Source organism: Athene noctua, chromosome 23, assembly GCF_965140245.1.
Source record: "Athene noctua chromosome 23, bAthNoc1.hap1.1, whole genome shotgun sequence".
NCBI classification, from domain to species: Eukaryota; Metazoa; Chordata; class Aves; order Strigiformes; family Strigidae; genus Athene; species Athene noctua.
This window is the reverse complement of record NC_134059.1, coordinates 8001417-8018932: the sequence shown is the minus strand read 5'-3', so window position 1 is coordinate 8018932 and position 17516 is coordinate 8001417. Positions and strand designations below refer to the sequence as shown.

General features: G+C 49.5%; 1 protein-coding gene across 8 annotated transcripts in view; it reads right to left on the bottom strand.

Moving 5' to 3' along the window:
• Positions 1 to 4369: 4369 nt before the first annotated feature.
• Positions 4370 to 17516, bottom strand: part of RAP1A (RAP1A, member of RAS oncogene family) — a 41928-nt gene continuing 28781 nt past the window's right edge. For all 8 annotated transcript variants that reach the window (XM_074925791.1, XM_074925795.1, XM_074925794.1 and 5 more), the window contains 4 exons: positions 16419 to 16559; positions 11438 to 11581; positions 8229 to 8344; positions 4370 to 6307 (listed from right to left, as the gene is read on the bottom strand). In XM_074925791.1, coding sequence (XP_074781892.1) covers positions 8258 to 8344; positions 11438 to 11581; positions 16419 to 16559 — 372 coding nt within the window. In that variant the 3' untranslated portion in view covers positions 4370 to 6307; positions 8229 to 8257. The remainder of the gene's footprint in view (positions 6308 to 8228; positions 8345 to 11437; positions 11582 to 16418; positions 16560 to 17516) is intronic.

The following is a 17516-nucleotide window of genomic DNA, read 5'->3' as shown; positions in this document are numbered from 1 at the left end:
CTGGTGTGAAATCTGCAGCAGGACAACCCAGCTGTGGCACAGTTACACAGCAACTTCTAACACACCAAAACTGCAGCCTGGCTCCAGCACGCAGCGCCCGAGCAGCACCAGACACCGACCACAAGAGCAGCTCCCGCGCTTTCTGCTCCTCTCTCATCCCGGCTCGGGACCGGGTTGAAGCCAGCACCTCCGGGCAGAGGCTGCCCAGGCTCCCCCCTCCCTCAGCGGCTGCAGGAGCGACCCGCCAAGGCAGGAGCAGCGGCTGTAAGGGGAGAGCAGCCACAGATTTGCTTTTGGGGGTTTTGAGAGAGCCAAGTCCCTTGTTAGAGGGCTCCTTCCGCCTGAGTCCAGCTCCTGAGGACGCTCGGTTCTTCTAATATCTGGGGGGGGGGGGCACGGTCGAAGAGCTCCAGAAGTTTGCTGGTAATGAAGAAACCCTTTAAGTGAGCTTCTTGGAGAAAACCTCTTTTGGGGTAGTCTTTTCAGCCGAGAGAGGGCACTGAAAGAGTTAACCGTGTGAGTCCCAACGCTGACCAGACCAGACATTCACCGTCCCTGAGGTGCCCGCTCCTGCCCGCTGGGCTCGGTCTGGGCTCAGCTCCCCGCCCCAGAGCGGAGCTGCCGTGGGGGCTGCCGGGCCCGTTTATCCTCCCCCTGCACCAGGGCCCTGATGGATTTTCATGTCAGAACCAAATCAATACATTTAGATCAGAAAACTTCACGCCAAGACCAGTAAAAAGCGTTACCGTTCGCTCAGTTGAGCCTGTGATGCGCTCACAGGACAAACTAGTGTCTCCCTGTGCTAGAGTCCTGCAGAAAATGGATGCTTCCTCTTGTTTTCATTGAAATTCATGTACGTTTTTCGTGGGATTTCAGAAAACAAGAGGCTTCTGTTTGCCGTTTGGGTTTCTTGCCAGATTTCTGGTACTTCTGCCCTAGACAGTGTTGAGAATCGGTTGACCAAGGTGCACGTTACTGGAGAGAAACCCACGGTGTTGGCTTTGCTGCGTTACAGAAAGATGCTCCAGTTCAGTTTGTCTTTGCTGTAACACTCTGGGCCAGTCGAGTCTCAGGTTTAACTGCGGGTTTGTCAAGTCCAGCCTCTGCCCTTTGCTCCGTGCAGCCGTGACTGCGCCGTGCCTTTCCCTGCTCCTGCAGATTAACTGTGACCAAAGAGTGAGACGGCCAGTATCAGGTCTCCCTCATTTCAAACATCATTTATCATCAGGGATTATCCCGCAGGGGCTCCTGTGCAGTCATATTTAATAACTGCTTCAAATCAAATAAGTTCTCCCCTGAATTTAAGCCACACTGACACAGCAGCTTGACACTGCTTATTTTCCAAAGCTAAATGAAAATGAAAAATGGTCGTAGGATGCTGGCTGTGACCCTCAAATCGTTAGATCCACACTCTGAGCACAGGGAAGGTTGAGTAAAGGTGTAACGTAGCCGAAGTCAGTTTGGCCAACGATTTGGGGTAGGAAAGGGCAGCGGAGCTGCAATACTCAGCTTTCGCTCAGCTCCACCATTCTTCACTCAAAATGGGTTGTCAGAAATCTGATTTATATACAAAACATTTACTGGGAAAGAGAGGCAAAATTATTAACTTCCACTTTGCTGAAGAGCTCAGCTCGTGGTGGCTGTTGCCCTCCGTGGAGTGGTGCCGAGGGACACCCGGGGCTTTCTCAGGTTTCCTGGCCACAAAGCAGCGCCCCAGGGAGACGAATCCCGGGAGCGAGCAAAGGCGCCCCGCGCAGCACGAGGTGTCCCCCGCTGCCGGAGGCGAGAGCCTGCCCGGGCCTGCCTCCCCCCGCTCCATAATGGCCCCCTGTGCTCAGCCCCCAGAGCCACTCCAGGGCCCATGAATTTGTCCTTTGTTGCCTGACGCCGGGCAGGGGGAGCAGCTGCCGGCTGTGCGTGTCCTGCGGCTGCCGCCCGGCCCACGTGCCACGGCCAACTCCCCGCGGGCCACAGCGCGGAGCGTCCTCCCCCCTGCAGCACAACGGGCTCCTTCTTCACCCCGAGCCTCCTGCGTGCCAGGGACGGGGCTGGCTTTGGCCTTAAACACTGGCACCACCCAAAGAAAACACAATCGTGGGTGTTAGAAGTCCGGCTTCTGCCCGGGGCTGCGGTGCCAGGGCCAGCACCCGGGAGGAAACGTCTCATCTGCGCAATCCCGGCCCGCAGGGGCGCGGTGCCATCGGGGTTTAGTCTAGAGCTGGCAGGGCCAGGCCGGCCCGACGGGCACCTCGGATTCCAGCCGGGGCTGCAGTTCCAGCTCTGTCGCCGCCTTCTCCAACATCTCTGACAAATGATTTAATCTTCCTCTGCTGCTGCCCCCGCCGACGCGCATCCCTCGGGAGACGAGGGACACGGCGGGTAACGGGGCGTCACTCGCCGCTCGCGCCTCGACCTGCTGCCGACAGACACGAGGGATGAGCCGAGCTGCTCATGTGCAGCGTCTCTGCAAATTGAGGAGGAAAAGGCTTGTTTCAGTCCCAAGAGAATACAAAATCACTGTTTCCCAACAGCAGGATTAGCAAGTAACTGAGCTAAGGACAAGAGCCCGGCCTCAGCCAGGAGCAGCCGCATTAGCACAGCGCTGTGCCAGGGCTACTGTGAGCTTGCAGCATGGCTAATTAGCCCTGGCAGAGACTCTAATTAGCCTGTTTCTAGAGCTGGCTTGGGGCTCTGCACTGAGCTGCCCCAGGCTGGGAGCTCAGGGCACTCACTGGCCAAACCCGCCCGTCCCCAGCTCCGACCACGGGCAGGGGACTCCTGCGTGGCCCAGGCAGACCAGGAACCCCCCGGCGCAGGCAGGAGCAGCTCCTGTCCCCGCTCACAGCAGCCACCCTCGTGCAAGGGGAACTGGTTCTCCAGGTGAGTGGTGGCCGCCCGGGCCGTTGGCTGCTGAACGCCTTCACCGGGGACGCGTCCAGGTCAAAACTCCCGGACAGCCCGCGGGCACCGAGCTCGGCCGAGCGCTGCTTTCACTGCTGGGCTTTTTCTTTTTCATGTCTCAGCTTTGTGATGCTGCTGAGGACCTTCCCCTCCCGCTCCCACACAGGGCTCATCTCTGAATTTGGGGTTTTCCTCCCGGGAAGGTCAGAGCGCTGCTGCGCCACGGCTCCCCCAGCGGGAGGGGGCCAGGCCAGGCCACCCACCGAATGGCACCGCGTCCACTGCGAAATCCGATTTTGCTTCTGCAGGGCCTAGTCCTGGCAAAATAAATAAAACCTTCATTAGTTTCAGCTGACTCTGAACTTTACATTCCTGAAGTTTCTCGTGTCGGCGCTGGAGGCGAGGCCTTACACAGCTACTGCGGCGTCGAACGTCTCGGAGGCCACAAGCAAACCCCCCTGCCCCGGCGCACTGACACGTTCCCTTCCACAGCTCCTGCTTCGCATGTGTGTTTGGATCAAAAATTAAAACTTGTGATTACAACCCTCCAGCGAGGCAGGGCATCACCAGGCCGGTAGCCTCTGATCCAACCCACACTCGATGGGAAAATGTGATTTAAAATAACCTTTAGATAACACCGAAAAGAGAGAAATACAGGCTGAGAATTTTAAGAACAGTGCATTTTTCCCAGACAGCAGTGAAATGCTTCGGCTGAATTTGTGCACAGCTCAAATTCAGGAGCTGGGATGAGTTTGGGGGCTGCAGAGCTTCATCGAAATTTTAAATGTGCTCTCTTCCTCGGAGCAAAATATTATTTTGCTTGGTTGGATGCTGGACAAAAGCAGAAGCATGCAACTGACTACTTCTGGAAGGTTTTTAATTTAACCTTTCTTTAGGACATTCTTCAGTAAATTCACTTTTAACCCGGTGAAACATTAAACCCCTGGTGCTCTAGGGCACGTTCTCTTTGGGCATAAAGCTACGCAGCATCTGCTGAAGTGTACCCAAGGGCAGAATTCGGGCTATTGTGCTAAAATCCATTAGATAAGATATTTTTTAATCCAGTGAGAAAACAAATTCATTGTGTGGGGCACAAAGGGAAGGGCACCGAGCTGTCCCGGGACGCGACCGTCCTCCCGCCGGGGCAGGGGCCGGTACCGGGGCTTCACCCCCCCGGAACCTCGCCCAGCGCCTTCCCCGCCCCAGCCCCAACCGGCCCCTCAGATTTTCCGACACCACCATCTAGTGGCAAAGCCAACAGGCTCGGGAAGCGCTTCCACCCCGCCTCGACCTCTTCCTCCATCCCTTACACCAAGTTTACTACTCACTTTGCAACCCAGAGCACCCCGGGCTCAGGCGGCAGCTCCTGGGAAGCCAACGCGGACCCCAGACTTATACACTGCACTGTACCTAGAAAATTAGGGTTAGGTTTCTGTTTTTATAGAAGAGACGTCTAGCAGTCAGCGGGTACATTAAAATTACTTTATTACTAAAATATTTTTACATTTAGTAAAGATAACCAACCTGCAAATACCATGCTTCTGCTCCTCCTGAAAAAGGAAGCGCATAGGTAGGTTGAAGACAACCAGCTAAGTAACTACGTTTGTCCTAGTAGCTTGTGAGTAGGCAGATGTTTTCACATTATCGCCATCCAAATATTTTCATCCAGTCTTGTTCGGGCTGCATTTAGAAACTGGGATCTCTGTATAATTCAACAGCCGCATCAGTAACACAGTTTTAGAAAAAACTTAATTTATAGAAATTTCTCCCCCCAGGTTTCCAATAAAACTATACAATGGGTTCAGGAACAACTGTTCACCAGCTATTACATTTAGATTTCCCATTTTAACAACCAGGACAAATTCTGTCCTGAGTTTTCTCCACTGTGAAGATACATTTCTCTTCTCACTTACTCAGAAGCGAAGCAGGAGCAAGTCCCCCAACACTGCAGGAATTTCAGCAGCATCGCACCGAGGATGGGATTTGGGCCCCAAAGGCGGTTCCTGTCCTTGCGTATACAGGAGGATCAGGGCCGAGCACCTGTGGGTCTCTTCACATCCTGCTTTTAAACTTTATGAAACCAACAGGTATTAAAAAAACCCAAACAACGAACCCAAAATGAAACAAAAAGCCCCTCCAGCTGACTGCGCAGATCAGGTAACGTTAAAGCCAGATTTTCGTCTGAACGTGTAAAGCAGCCGTTTGCTTTGCTGAAGCTGCGTTTCGACAGAAGCAACTTTCAGCTCCAGAGCTTCGTGTCGCGATGCTGACGGGGAGAGATCAGCACGGGCTCCTGCGTCCTCAGAGCAGGGATTCCACCCCGAGGTACGTGATGGCGCGGAACCAAAGATGGCAGCAAAAGTCAGACCTTGGCTGCAGTATGAAACCAAATTTGTACATATAAAAATAATTGTACAGAGGAAATATTTTCAGCAGAATACAATCTTTAAACATTGAAGAGAATCTACAAAAGTAATTAAAAGTAACCTTCTGTACTTCAGTGTGCGGTAGGATCAAATACATCCAACAGGGAGGGCGAGTGAGGACATCGCATCGGCATAACGACATACTGGCGGTATTTGTTATGACAAAATACTGGATCTACCAGAACGGAAGAGGAATTCACAAAACATGGATAAAAACCAAAGCTTGGAAACCATAACAAAAACACAGAAACAAAATGAAAATGTACTAAAATTTAATCATTCATAAAAGCTGTAATTTAATCTGTGACAGTAAAACACAAGAAGCAATATTAGAGTTGGTTTAGTATATTATATATTTTTGCTTTTAAAGCCATAGAAATCAGTTATCCCAGTTTTTTCCTATAAAAGACCCATTTTTCCAAAGCATTATGCACAAACAATTTTAATTAGAATATAATGGCAGAATGAAAATAATGATATTCCGTAACTTTTAAATATAAAATGAAGTCAATGACTCAAAAAAGTTATTTGTTGTGGTGAGTTCAAAGGGAAATTTCAGACAATATATATCTATAGTTCTAGATATAAAACATAACGGTGGAACATTTTTAGTGCTTGATGGGGAGAAATTATGATAAAAGGGTCAATATGAAATTTTAATTATAGTAGCAATATCTAACATTTGAAATGCATCCATGCTCCTTTGTATAATCATACACTAGAGTCAATTATATTTATTTTCACGTCTGTTAACTGCTATTGCAAAGGAGGAGTACTATTGTCTTAAATTTCCAAGAGATATACATAGAGCAATTTCTTTTTCCAGGGACTTTTGTGCAAACCATTTTAATATTTCAATTCTTCTCATAGTATATAAAAACAGGAGAAGCTTCTTCAGATATGTTATTAACTTCCATAAGGTTCTGAAGTCGGGAATGCTGGCACTTTCCATTTAGGCAACAGTTCTTCATTCCTGCAATCTAGAAAAAGCAAAAAAAAAGAGGATGGAGGGAATGTTTCTCATCTCACCGATGAGCAAACGATCTCGGACAAAGGCCTGAGAGCTTCCCCAGACAACCCGCACCCAGGCTTGTAAAAACACGCAGCGGTTCAGCAGGAGGAGCTTCTCTTCCCCCCGGACTGGGGTTTGTTCCTGCCACCCTCCGAGTTCGGAGGCACAGGAAGAAAAGAGACCTTGGAAACTACAACTCTAAGAAACAAGTTCTTGTTTATCCTGCCACCCGTCCTCCTCATCTGCTTCACCAGAGCCGCAGCCTGGGTTTGGAACTCGGCGATGGACGGACAATTTATGGGAGAGGGATTTCATTTTTTATATCTCCGAGATGCTCTTGAAGTCTGATGAGTTGGAAACCCGAGCCCCGAGCCCCGTTGCAGCCGTAAGAGCAGGGAACGGATTGGGCAGAGATTGACAAGGAACGGGGGAGACACCGTGAAGGATTTTGACCTCTAGAGCAGATCTGGGGCAGGGGTAGAAGTCAGCGTTAGGAGAAGTCTCACGGTGACTGACTGGGCGCAGGAAGCCCGGTGGCTGCTGCTGCCGTCGCAGCACTCGGGCCGGGCGCGGGGTCCCGGGCGGGCAGAGCCGCCCCGCCGGGGGAGCCCGTCTCCAGGAAGCCGTCCTGGCTGACACCACACCGGCTAAACTCACATCTATCACCTGAGGAACAGGAAAAGCCCCTCGAGACATACTCTTCAATTTCTCTTCCTACAGCCATTGTCTCCCCACAAGCCCGAGCTACTGTTTCTGGCATTCAAAGCTCAGGACAAGAGTCATTACGGTGTCACCGGCGGGCAGGGTAAGGCACAGCTCCACTGCCCCATCAGTCGCACCCAGGCCGCAGAACTGGCTGCCTACAGCCGGGACCTCTGACCGGGCAGAGGGCAGGGCAACGCCTGTCTTCAGAAATTCAGCCCCAAAAGCCTTCTATGAGCAGGTGTTGTGTGCGTCTTAAACGCTGCAGGACAAGGGCACTGGAGTTGCTTTGCCAGCTACACTGCCCCTGTTCACGAAACTAAAGAAGAACGCAGAGCTTCTGGCGGGTCACAGAATCACCCGAGGTGGCCAGGGCCAGCCTGCGCAGCCCAAGATCACGGTGCTGCGGTGAGCTCACGGCTCCCAGCCCGTGCCCAGGGCCGGGCCTCAGCAGCCTCCGCACACCCCGTGCTGCCCCCGTGCCCACCCCCAGCCATCTCTGCCTCCGGACGGGGCCGCGCAGCACACGCGTGTGCTAACACGCACGGGGCAGCCCCGGTGATATTTCTGTCCAAAACCCGAAGCTACAGACATGCTGCTTCCATTCGGGATGTGAGAGAAGTGCTGTAAGCACACAGAGTACCCTGCCAAGACAGACAGGAAGGTTATTTATAGCTATGTCCAACCTTGGGCTGGTTTTTTGTTTTGTTTTTTTTTTTATTTTTTGGTTGGGCAGCTTTTTATTTGTGCGCCACTGAAATCCATGTCCCACCCAAACCAGTTTGCAATTGTCCCCATAACCCCTAGGGCGAGACAGCAGCTGCACCAGTAACAAGTTCTGTAGACGCTACCAAATTTCAGCAGAGGATAAAAAGGAGCAAAACTGAGCCACGGTGGCTCAGAGCAGTGTCACAAGAGAGAGAACCTGCACGAATAAAAGGGAAGTTCCTGCTCTGTTGCACTCATCAACCCAAGAAAAGGAGAAAGCGAGAGAAGCAGATATTTCTCTGACAGGTCAGTCAGTAGAACCAACTTTTTTTAAAAAAAAAAAAAAATCCAACAAATGCAGAGTTTTGTGTTTGTGAGCAGACAGAAGGAAGAGGAATGGAAGGAAGGGGAGTGAGTCCTCTCTCTGTTGGGAGCAGCTCACGGCCCTGAGCTGTGGGTGGAATTCAGACACCTCTTACCTGGCTCAGAGCTGCTGCACGATGGGAGCCTAAAGCAGCAGACATGATTTCTTTTTAGGCTTCTTCTTTTCCACTGGTGTTTTTCTATTTATCTGTCTGACCAGGTCATAAAAGATCTGAAAATGAAAAACACGAACTGAAAAATCAAAGTGTTAAAACATTAAGCCAGTGTCAAAAAATTAGGCAGGTTGACAAGCTGGTAATCTTTCCTGGTGGCTACAGTCTTATAAATTAATTTAAACATGTTTCTCAAGCAACTGCTTATGGAACGAGAGAGCAGAGCATCAGGGAGCTGCGAACTCCCAGCCCGCAGCACACAGCCTTCTCCTTCAGGTAGAGTGTGATCAAAGGCTTCAGAAGAGTACGGCAACGAAACGGCAACAAATCCCTTGCTTTGGCAAAGCGGGAGAAAGCTGGGGAACGACAAAAGGGTTTTTAAAAGACGGGCATAATATCCTCAAGGCTCTTCTTCTCTCCGGGGCTGGCGAGGCTGCGCAGAGCGCCGCAGCGCCTTCTCCCTCCTCCCTGGCTCTCGCCTCCCACAGCCGCTTCACCCGCCCGCTGCAAAGGACCCCAACACATTCCAACGGTTAATCAATTACTTCACTTTTTTTGCCTGGTCTAATCTTTGGAGTTTATTAATAAAATCAGCAAGGAGAAGCAAATCATCTGTCCTGAACTCAGCCATTTCCAGAGGGAACGGATACAGGGGCCTCTTTCAGCTTCAGAGACGAGTTTCTTGTGAACGCTTTTGCTGCGAGTTGTTTTCCCAGCAATGCTCAACCCATTTATAGCAAAACGAGCTTCACAAAAATGCTTGGAACCAGGTCACAGTATTGAGGAGTAATATTTAAACCTTCAGAAGGCTCCACCCTTGTCCTTGTTTACTTTTTTCCTTCCTGGAGTGGCTGACAGCTCACAAATTCTTGTTGATTCCAAGGAAACTCAGACGACAAAGAAAGAGTTTGTAACAAGTTGCAACAACTGGAAATTTAAGATTTGCTGGTTATGACCTACATGAAGAAGCACTAGTGCACAGTTTAATAGTTTCAAATTTAATTAGCATGATGGTGGCTTTATCAAGCTCTTGTGTAAAATATTTTACAATAGCATTTGAGTTGCTCGCTTTACTAAGTTGCTACTCCTTTACTAAGCTTATTACTACAGCTTTCTACTGTCAGCCTCTGGCAAGAGCAGCAGTCTGTACTCTCCAACAGACACAGCCAAGACCTTCAGAAGTGTATAGATGAGGAGAAAGTTTCTGTAGGAGAAACCAATTATTAACTGGCATCTTCTATGCTGATGTAAACCAGCTTGCAGTATTTCAGCCTTTGTAAACAAAAGCCAAGAGGATTTGAATGTGATTATGATGTGCAGGAAGAGTCTGAATTTCTGGAGGCATTAACCATCTCTGCTCTGGAAAACCAGATCCTTGCCTGTTTTGAGGTAGATCCCTCTCACCTTCCCAGGGCTAAGGTAGGGATAGAAATCCCTCTGAAAAATAATGTAAAGTTAGACCGTTTGGGTGCCGGTACTGACCGCGAGTAGTGCAGTCTGCAGCGAGGTTTCAGGAATGCCACTATCCCTAAGAAAGGTCAGTGTGGTGCAAAAGCATCACACGGGTCACCAGAAAGACACTGGAGTGTTGCTGCTGAGACTGACTCTCACCTGTATTAAAAGCTTCCTCTCTGTATGAAAAGCTTGTTTCACCAAACACACAGAGAAATCTGTTAAAATCTAGAGCGTGATAAAGTTAGAAAGTCCAAAAGCAGCTAAAAACACCCCAAACCTAGAATAATGCAAACGCTTCCCCAGCCTATGAGCCAGCAGAACAGAGAGAAACCCAGAAAATCAAGATCACAATCAAACTAGAAACTAATGTTCTGGATAATCATTGTCTTCTCTACGATCTGAGCCTCTGGAGGCAGCGGACAGGGCTGGGCCCCAGGAGATGGCGGCGTCACCCGCTGGGGGGACTGTGTGTAAACCACGGGCGTGCACCCGCCCCGGCGCAGCCCAGCGTCTGCTGCCAGAGAATCCCCGGCCCCACGCGGCTCTCGGGAGAGCCTGAAGGTACCTTCGGCTAGCGCGAGGTCAGTCTCTGCCACAAACTGGCAATACAAATGAAACAGCATTTGTTGCGCTCCACAGCGATCTGTTTGACGACTGAGCCGCTCGTTTCTCCATTAACAGTCACAGTTTTACTCCAGCTCAGACACACAGACACCACCAGTCCCTTCTGGCAGGAGCCCAGCTCAGCGAGCTGTATGTACTGGGCTGGATCAGGAGCACTGCAGCCAGGCTAATCCCGAGCACAGAAGCTGCAATTCATGAGCCTGGAGCTCCCTTCCCTCTCAACTGGAGCGTTGCAGCGCTGCGCACGTCCCGCGAGCTGCCAAACTAAGGCTGGGCCCAGCCCAAGGTCCTACTGCTCCTGCTTATCACACAGCCTCCCAAACGGGCCCACTTATCTCCTGGCGCCAAGCCAGCTCTGCTCAGGGGGGTCAGCGCGGCTTCTGCGGCTGGAAACCTGGCCTCTGTCACGGGCAGATAATTCACAGCAGAGAATAAAAACTTGGTGCCTGATGTGAAGCAGAGCTCCTCAGCAGAACGGCACCGCCAAAGGCACGCCGATTGCAGAGGTGCTTCTCGTTTAAACACACGGGGAGCTGCCCGGGCAGATGTACGTGTGGACACGGTCTCGGCAGGTCAGTGCCTTACCAGAGGAGGACTGCGATGAGGTGTCTGCTCGCGCAGCCAGATGTAGCGGGAATGGGAAAAGCAAATACTTCAAAACCAGCCAACGCTGCGCAACACCACAAGTGATACAATGGGGCATAATCCACATTCTGAATAGCAGCAGCAGTTATCTTGAAAAAGTACACTTCCCAGATAAAGTTTATCTGAGTTAGGAGTCATCCAGTTAGCTGGGCTTACTCAGGACCCTCTGCTATTCATGTCCTCTGGCACAGGCTATAGAAAGCACTTACCTGGAGAAACCACCCACCCTTTACAGAGAAAAAGGAGCCGATCTCCTTAGAACAAACAGAAAGCAGCAGTCAAACACGCTGCACCACAAGCCTTTCTTAGGCTGAGATCTCCAAATCATCCTGAATCTTCCCAATTAAGAAATATATGAAGGACCACAGGCTGGTTTAGCGTGGCATTCACGCTGAAGTAGGAAAGACAAGGGAACAGCTGATAATTACCTCATTAACGTTGATTTTAGACTTTGCAGATGATTCTAGAAAGGCACAGTTACACCACTGTCTTGCTAAGTTTTGACCCTGTTCTTTGCCGACTACACGCTCTTCCTCCAGGTCACATTTATTGCCAACCAGAATCATTGGAACCTGGAGAGGAGACAAGCAAGAACAAGAGGAGCATCAGCAAGTTAACGTACCACATGGACTGTAATGCCGCGGCTTACAAAGGCTGTGAGGAGGAGGGAAAATACAGACAGTATGAAAAACAATACAAATGAGAAGTTCAGCAGAGCTGACAGACTAGGCTGGAATTGAGAGCCTGCTGGAAAGGGCTGAAGAAAGTCCGTACTACAGACACGCTGGTTCACTGAGAATTAAACACCTGGAGGACACCGTAAAACCAAACGGTCATATTTCAGCACAATCTCAGGTTAGTAAAGATTAATTTTCTGGTCCCTACATCCAGCACCATTCTAGTGAAAAACTCAATTTACCACGGAAATGCATTTCGGGACTTTTATGTGACAGCAGGCTAAACTGCCTGCCAATTTAGCCTATCGCAGACAACAGAACCTACTGCACGTGTTTTAAGACAAATAATATATGTTTCAGCCCCTTTGACCTGTCTTGTCAACCTGCTGTCAAGCCACACAACAATAAATGGAAACACCTTTGAAAAGCACTGCCCTGGACACGGAATGAAAGGCAACAGTCCTGGGCAGCCCAGTATTCCCACTGCCCCGTGCACAAGAGCACCTGCCTTTCTCATCTCAGCACAATACGGCGCTGCCGACACGTTTTGCACACGCAGAGAAGAGGATGTTCGCTACGAAAGGCACAAACGCTGTGCTCTGTATTTACTAGCTTAGAATAATTAACATTTCCAACTAGTGTCCACCTAGCAGCTCAGCTCCTGAAAGCACATCACTTCCAATAAATCTCATGCAATATTAAACCAACCATTTGATACATGCTTAAAAGATTCATCCTACACCCATGACGCAAATACAGGCAAATCGTTTGTTCCAGACAATGAGGAAAGGGCATCTGCCCCTCTCCTTAAGTGTTGGCTTTATACAGTATCTGGGTGAGTCACCTCCTTGCTCCTTCATGGGGAAGAAAGTGCCTTGGGGAAACCATACTCCTTGGGACATTTCCTACAGAAAAACACAGAAATGCAATACCGTAGGAAAATGACCTTGGCTGTAGTAAATGCTCGTTACCAACGCGTTTGCCTCAGGCTGCAGAGCAAGGAGGGTCCCTTGGATGGGGTCCCTTGGACGGGGTCCCTTGCCCAGCCCCAGCTCCCAGGTTTCTCGCCGGGGCTGTGGCTGCCTTGGCTTGGTGCAGTGCGGAGAGCCAAGCGCAATCAGCACTCGTTAACTTATAAAACCATTTGTCTCAAAGTATCAGAGTAAGCGCTGGTGAGTGTAAGCAGCGGGACACTTGCTCTCATCAGTTATGTTTCGATATTGAGTTAAAACTCTTTCAGGATGAAAAAAAACTGGGCAAAAAGATAGATTAAAACCAGTACTCAGACCTTTTAGAAAAAATCCTGATAGGTAACTTCAGAAGGCTTCCTCCTGCTCAGGCAGGCCCTACCATGGCTGGAGCCCACCAAGGTGTCACAAACAGGTAGAAAAGACCTTAAGCCAGCAAACAGGAAACACAAAGCACCCAGACAACCTCCGTAACAACCCCAACTACCTGCCCCCGGGTGCCATTTCCGTACCTACAAACGATGAGATCACAGCCCGGCCCCTCCGGCGGGAGCCTGCCCCGAGGAGGGTGCAGCTGGGGCACCCACCAGCACCGCCCGGCCCCCCGCTCCGGCCCCAGGCCTCCACAGCCGCTTTGGAGACGGAGAACGCCGTTCAGGACCTCCGACGCCTGGGAACTGTGGGTGACAGGTCACTCTGAAGTTTGCTTCTACAACCTGCACCTTGGGGGATGACACAGCCGGAGCCAAGGTGGCTCTGAAACGCGAGCCCACAGCGAGACCCGCAGGATGCTCTGCAGGGCTCCGCGGGCACGCAACAGCGACAGCATCCTGTTTCCCCTACGCCGTGGAAAAGTAGAAAAAAAACCCTAAAGAACTGCTGATAATGGGTGTGCACCCTGCTCCACTTCCTGCAGCGTTTAATTCTTTGAACAGAAAATGAGTACTTTCCAGCTGGAAAATAAATCATTATCCACTTCCTCTGGTAATTTACAACACACTGTATGTTTTTAATCTACTTCAGTGTTAACATTTGTAGTCTCTTCCTGATTCAACTACACTCAAGAGTAATTTTTGTATTTAAAACTCACAGCCGTACTGTTTAAAAAATGATCACATTTTTATTTTTGAGAAATAAGTTTTACTTATTACATCAGAAACCTGAAGTCGCAGCACAGATGAGGCAAATCCAAAAAAGCGTATTTCACATCAGGCCAACAGGATATTTACAACCGTATCAAGTTTAATCCCACTCTTCACGGTTTTCTAGAGAGTTAAGAGAAATTTTCTCATACCAAAACATGAAAATGTGTTTTGAAGATGTTCAGTAAAAAAAATATATTAAGATGTGAAATGATAGGGAAAAAAAGTGCTACCTAGATGGGTAAAGAGTGGAGGTTTGAAAGACATGAAACTCTAAAAGGTTGTTTCCAAAGTTATTGTTTATCGTAGAGCCAAGACAGACTTTGATGAACAACTAACTTTTGATCATTTGGTATTTCATGTAGAAAACCGGAATTTAAACTTTGTTAGACATATATAATTTAATGGTTTAAGTACTGAGGTTTTAAAAGACACATTCTGAAACTAAACACAGGAAGGAGTGCATTCTCCTAACTCAGCAGAACATGGCTTAAATGTTCAAAAGGTTCTCAAGCTTGGATCCCCCTAACACAAAATAAATAAATGCATTTTAATAATTAAATCAAATCACTGAAGTAAAAACGAAAGCAACAGTCTCTATTGTCTGATGAACTTGACCAGCTTACGGTGCAAATTCCCCTCCGGCGAGAGCAGCTGAGCGAAGCGCCGGGCTCTGACCGAGAGGCCAGTAACAGACTCACGTTACCAGGGATTTATGCGGGTGTAATCCCAACCTAAATGAAAACCAGTTTTGCAAAAACAGAAGTTCAGCTCATTAAACCAAGGAGGGAACCGAAGCCATCCAAAACAAAGTCATCGGGACCCGGGGCAATGAAGATCCAAGAGCAAGAAGCAGCCCCCGACCAGCCAAGCCACGCTCTGCTCAGGGCACGGCGTTTCCCTGACTGGTTATTTAAATACCCGGCACACAGCTTACCCCACGCTTGGCCTCAACACCTGGGGAGGCTCAGGGCTGCTCGGGCTGCGGGGGGCCAGGGCTGTCCCCGAGCGGCCGGGACCCGCAAAGCGGCTCACGCAACCCCAGCGCAACCCGCAGCAAAGGTCAGTGGGAAAGACAGGCAATCATCTTCACAGCCCTCGGGGAAACCCCCTGGGTACGTTATCAAATGTTAGGCAAAAAAAAAAAAGAAGTTCATTTCAGCGTCTTTTGGAGGAAGCCTACACAGAGTTGCCACACGACTCAACCAGCCACGTGGCTACCGCGGCAAGAGCCACCAACCACCTCACCTACATCACATGTTTAGAAATTAAAAGCCCACCAAGGACTTCCAGTTACAGGAGCTGGGGCCGGAACTGGAAACACGGTAAATACTTTTCTTCTGTCAAACAGGACTGAATGCAAACTATCTTAATGTAATTTTTCCTCATTTTAGAAAAGGATTTAATCAACCAAAATCACAACCTTGCGTCACTCGCTAAGAGTCTTTCGGAGTCTTTTAATGACTTAATACATACAACTGCGGGACCTCCTTCGGGTTACAGATTTTGCTGAACGACAGAAGGGACACAGAAAACCATCGAGGGTTTAAAAGCCTGGGGCTGAGGGTGGTCTGCAGAGTGCCACTGGCGTTCCCAGGGACAGGCACGCCCGCAGTGCAACGCTGAACCCTCCCTGCTCACGCGCGCGGCACAGGAGCCACAGACCCTTAAACACCCGCCCTTCCCGCAGAAGGGGATAAGCACATTTCCGTACGATGCCCTACAATTCTGTAAAAGTTTTGATTCCGATGGATTTGAGCGAAGCAGAGCTCACAGACCGAGGGACTCGGCACAGGCACAGTAAGGGAATCTCTGCTTCCCACAGCGGGAGCCAGGGCTGCGCCACCCAGCCAGCAGCCCCCGCTGCCACCCGCCTCCCCGACACTGCCCTCACACACAGAGAAATGAAAATAAAGGAACATCCAGCAATTTAAAAAAAAAGAAAAAAAAAAAAGGCTATTAATACTAACGGCACTTAAATGACAAGGCACAGTTTGGTCCATTAGCTGAACATGTCCTTTCTACTCTGAGTTCAAGTTCACCCGCTTGGACTGGGGCCCAAACGCGGGTGAAGGGCGCAGAGGGCACGGCCCCGCTCGCCCCGGGACTGGAGAGGCCTCAGGGCCGACCTCCAGCAAACGGCACGGCTGTGGGCTTCAACGTCCACTTCACACATCTGCGAAAAGCAATGTCAGTCTCCACTGTAAGACAGCTGCAGATCTACTAAAAATATCAGCAGCGGTGAGTTCGACTCTTATTTGTCCTTAACTTTGAGGGAAACAAGGTACCGCTAAAGCACAGTGAAAGAAAATGCAAATACTGGAAAGGAGTTAAAAGGAGAGAAAAAACCCAACGTTGCTTTCAATCAACTCCCACCATTTCCAAAGACTGTTAGACTTCCAGTACACGTGAAAATCTGGTTTCATTATGCCCCTCAGCAGGTGTTGGACCTCAAATGACAACACTGGAAATAACCAACAATGTTAAGGAAACTTACTTCAACACAAAACTTTGCTACAGAGCAAAGAATACCCTTAGAAAGAAATTTTGCCCTCAAATTCCTGTATGTTCACTTACAAGCATGTTTTAACCATTTGCAGAAGAAAAAAATATTCTACTTACATCTTCAGTGTCCTTAACCCGTAAAATCTGTTCCCGCAGGTCCTGTAAGTCGTTAAATGTGGACTGTGCTGTTATAGAATATACTAGTGCAAACCCTTGACCATTCTTCATATAGAGATCCCTCATTGCTGTGAATTGCTCCTGTAATCAAATATTTTTAAAAGTAATTAGCTAGTGAACGCAGCTAATGAACATTAACAATGGAATATTGTAAAGGAGACGATACAGTACCGCACAGAAAGCATTTATATTTTTACCCTTTACAGAAAGCCACCGAAGGATGCAAATTCAATAAAAGCATTAACACATCTCCTTCCATTTGTTTTTTTTGTTTTTTTTTTTCCCTAATAGGGAAAGAGGCTTCTTGAAAAAATGGGAAAAAGATCAAGAACAGCAATAAAAATGTCACTGCAGACTGACTGTTGTATGCCCCAAACTATAATACAAGGTGTTAAGATTTGGCTGACATATTTGTCAGCGATCTTCCATTTATTTTCTGGGAAGGCGTTAAGCACGAGCCTGCCATCATCCCAACTCCCCAGACAACAGATAAGGACTGGAAATTCAATTTCTCCTCTAACACGATACTGAGACGGGACAAGGTGTCACACACTCACAATTTCCCGCGCGCACAGCCAGGCAGGGAGGCACTGCCTGACCCCTCGGAACACCCGCAGTCATACCGCAGCCGCCCCTGGCACGGAACGGCCTAAGGCTTCCACGCAATGAAATGCAAGAGCAGGCTGGAAAATCTGCCCCAGCTCAGAGCTGCCTCTGCCCAAGCCTGCGCGAGGAAGCTTCACCAGAACCGTGTAACAACGATGTCTGCTTCCACGCCTTCGCATTGCTGTTGACAATTTTCAAAGGTTTCCAAAGAAAACTAACTTTCAGGAAGCACATCCTGCCCCTGTGACGTGCACTCAGCCGTCCCCGGGCCTGTGTACCGCGGGAGGGGACTCTGCCCAGCGGTAGGTGACACTGGTGTGGCAGAGGCCACTGCCCAGCCCTTGGGATGGTACCACCTGGGCACAGGCACAAGATCTTCACTGACAAAACCCTCCCCACGCAGGCTGCTGCGACACGCTGGGAGGAGATCCC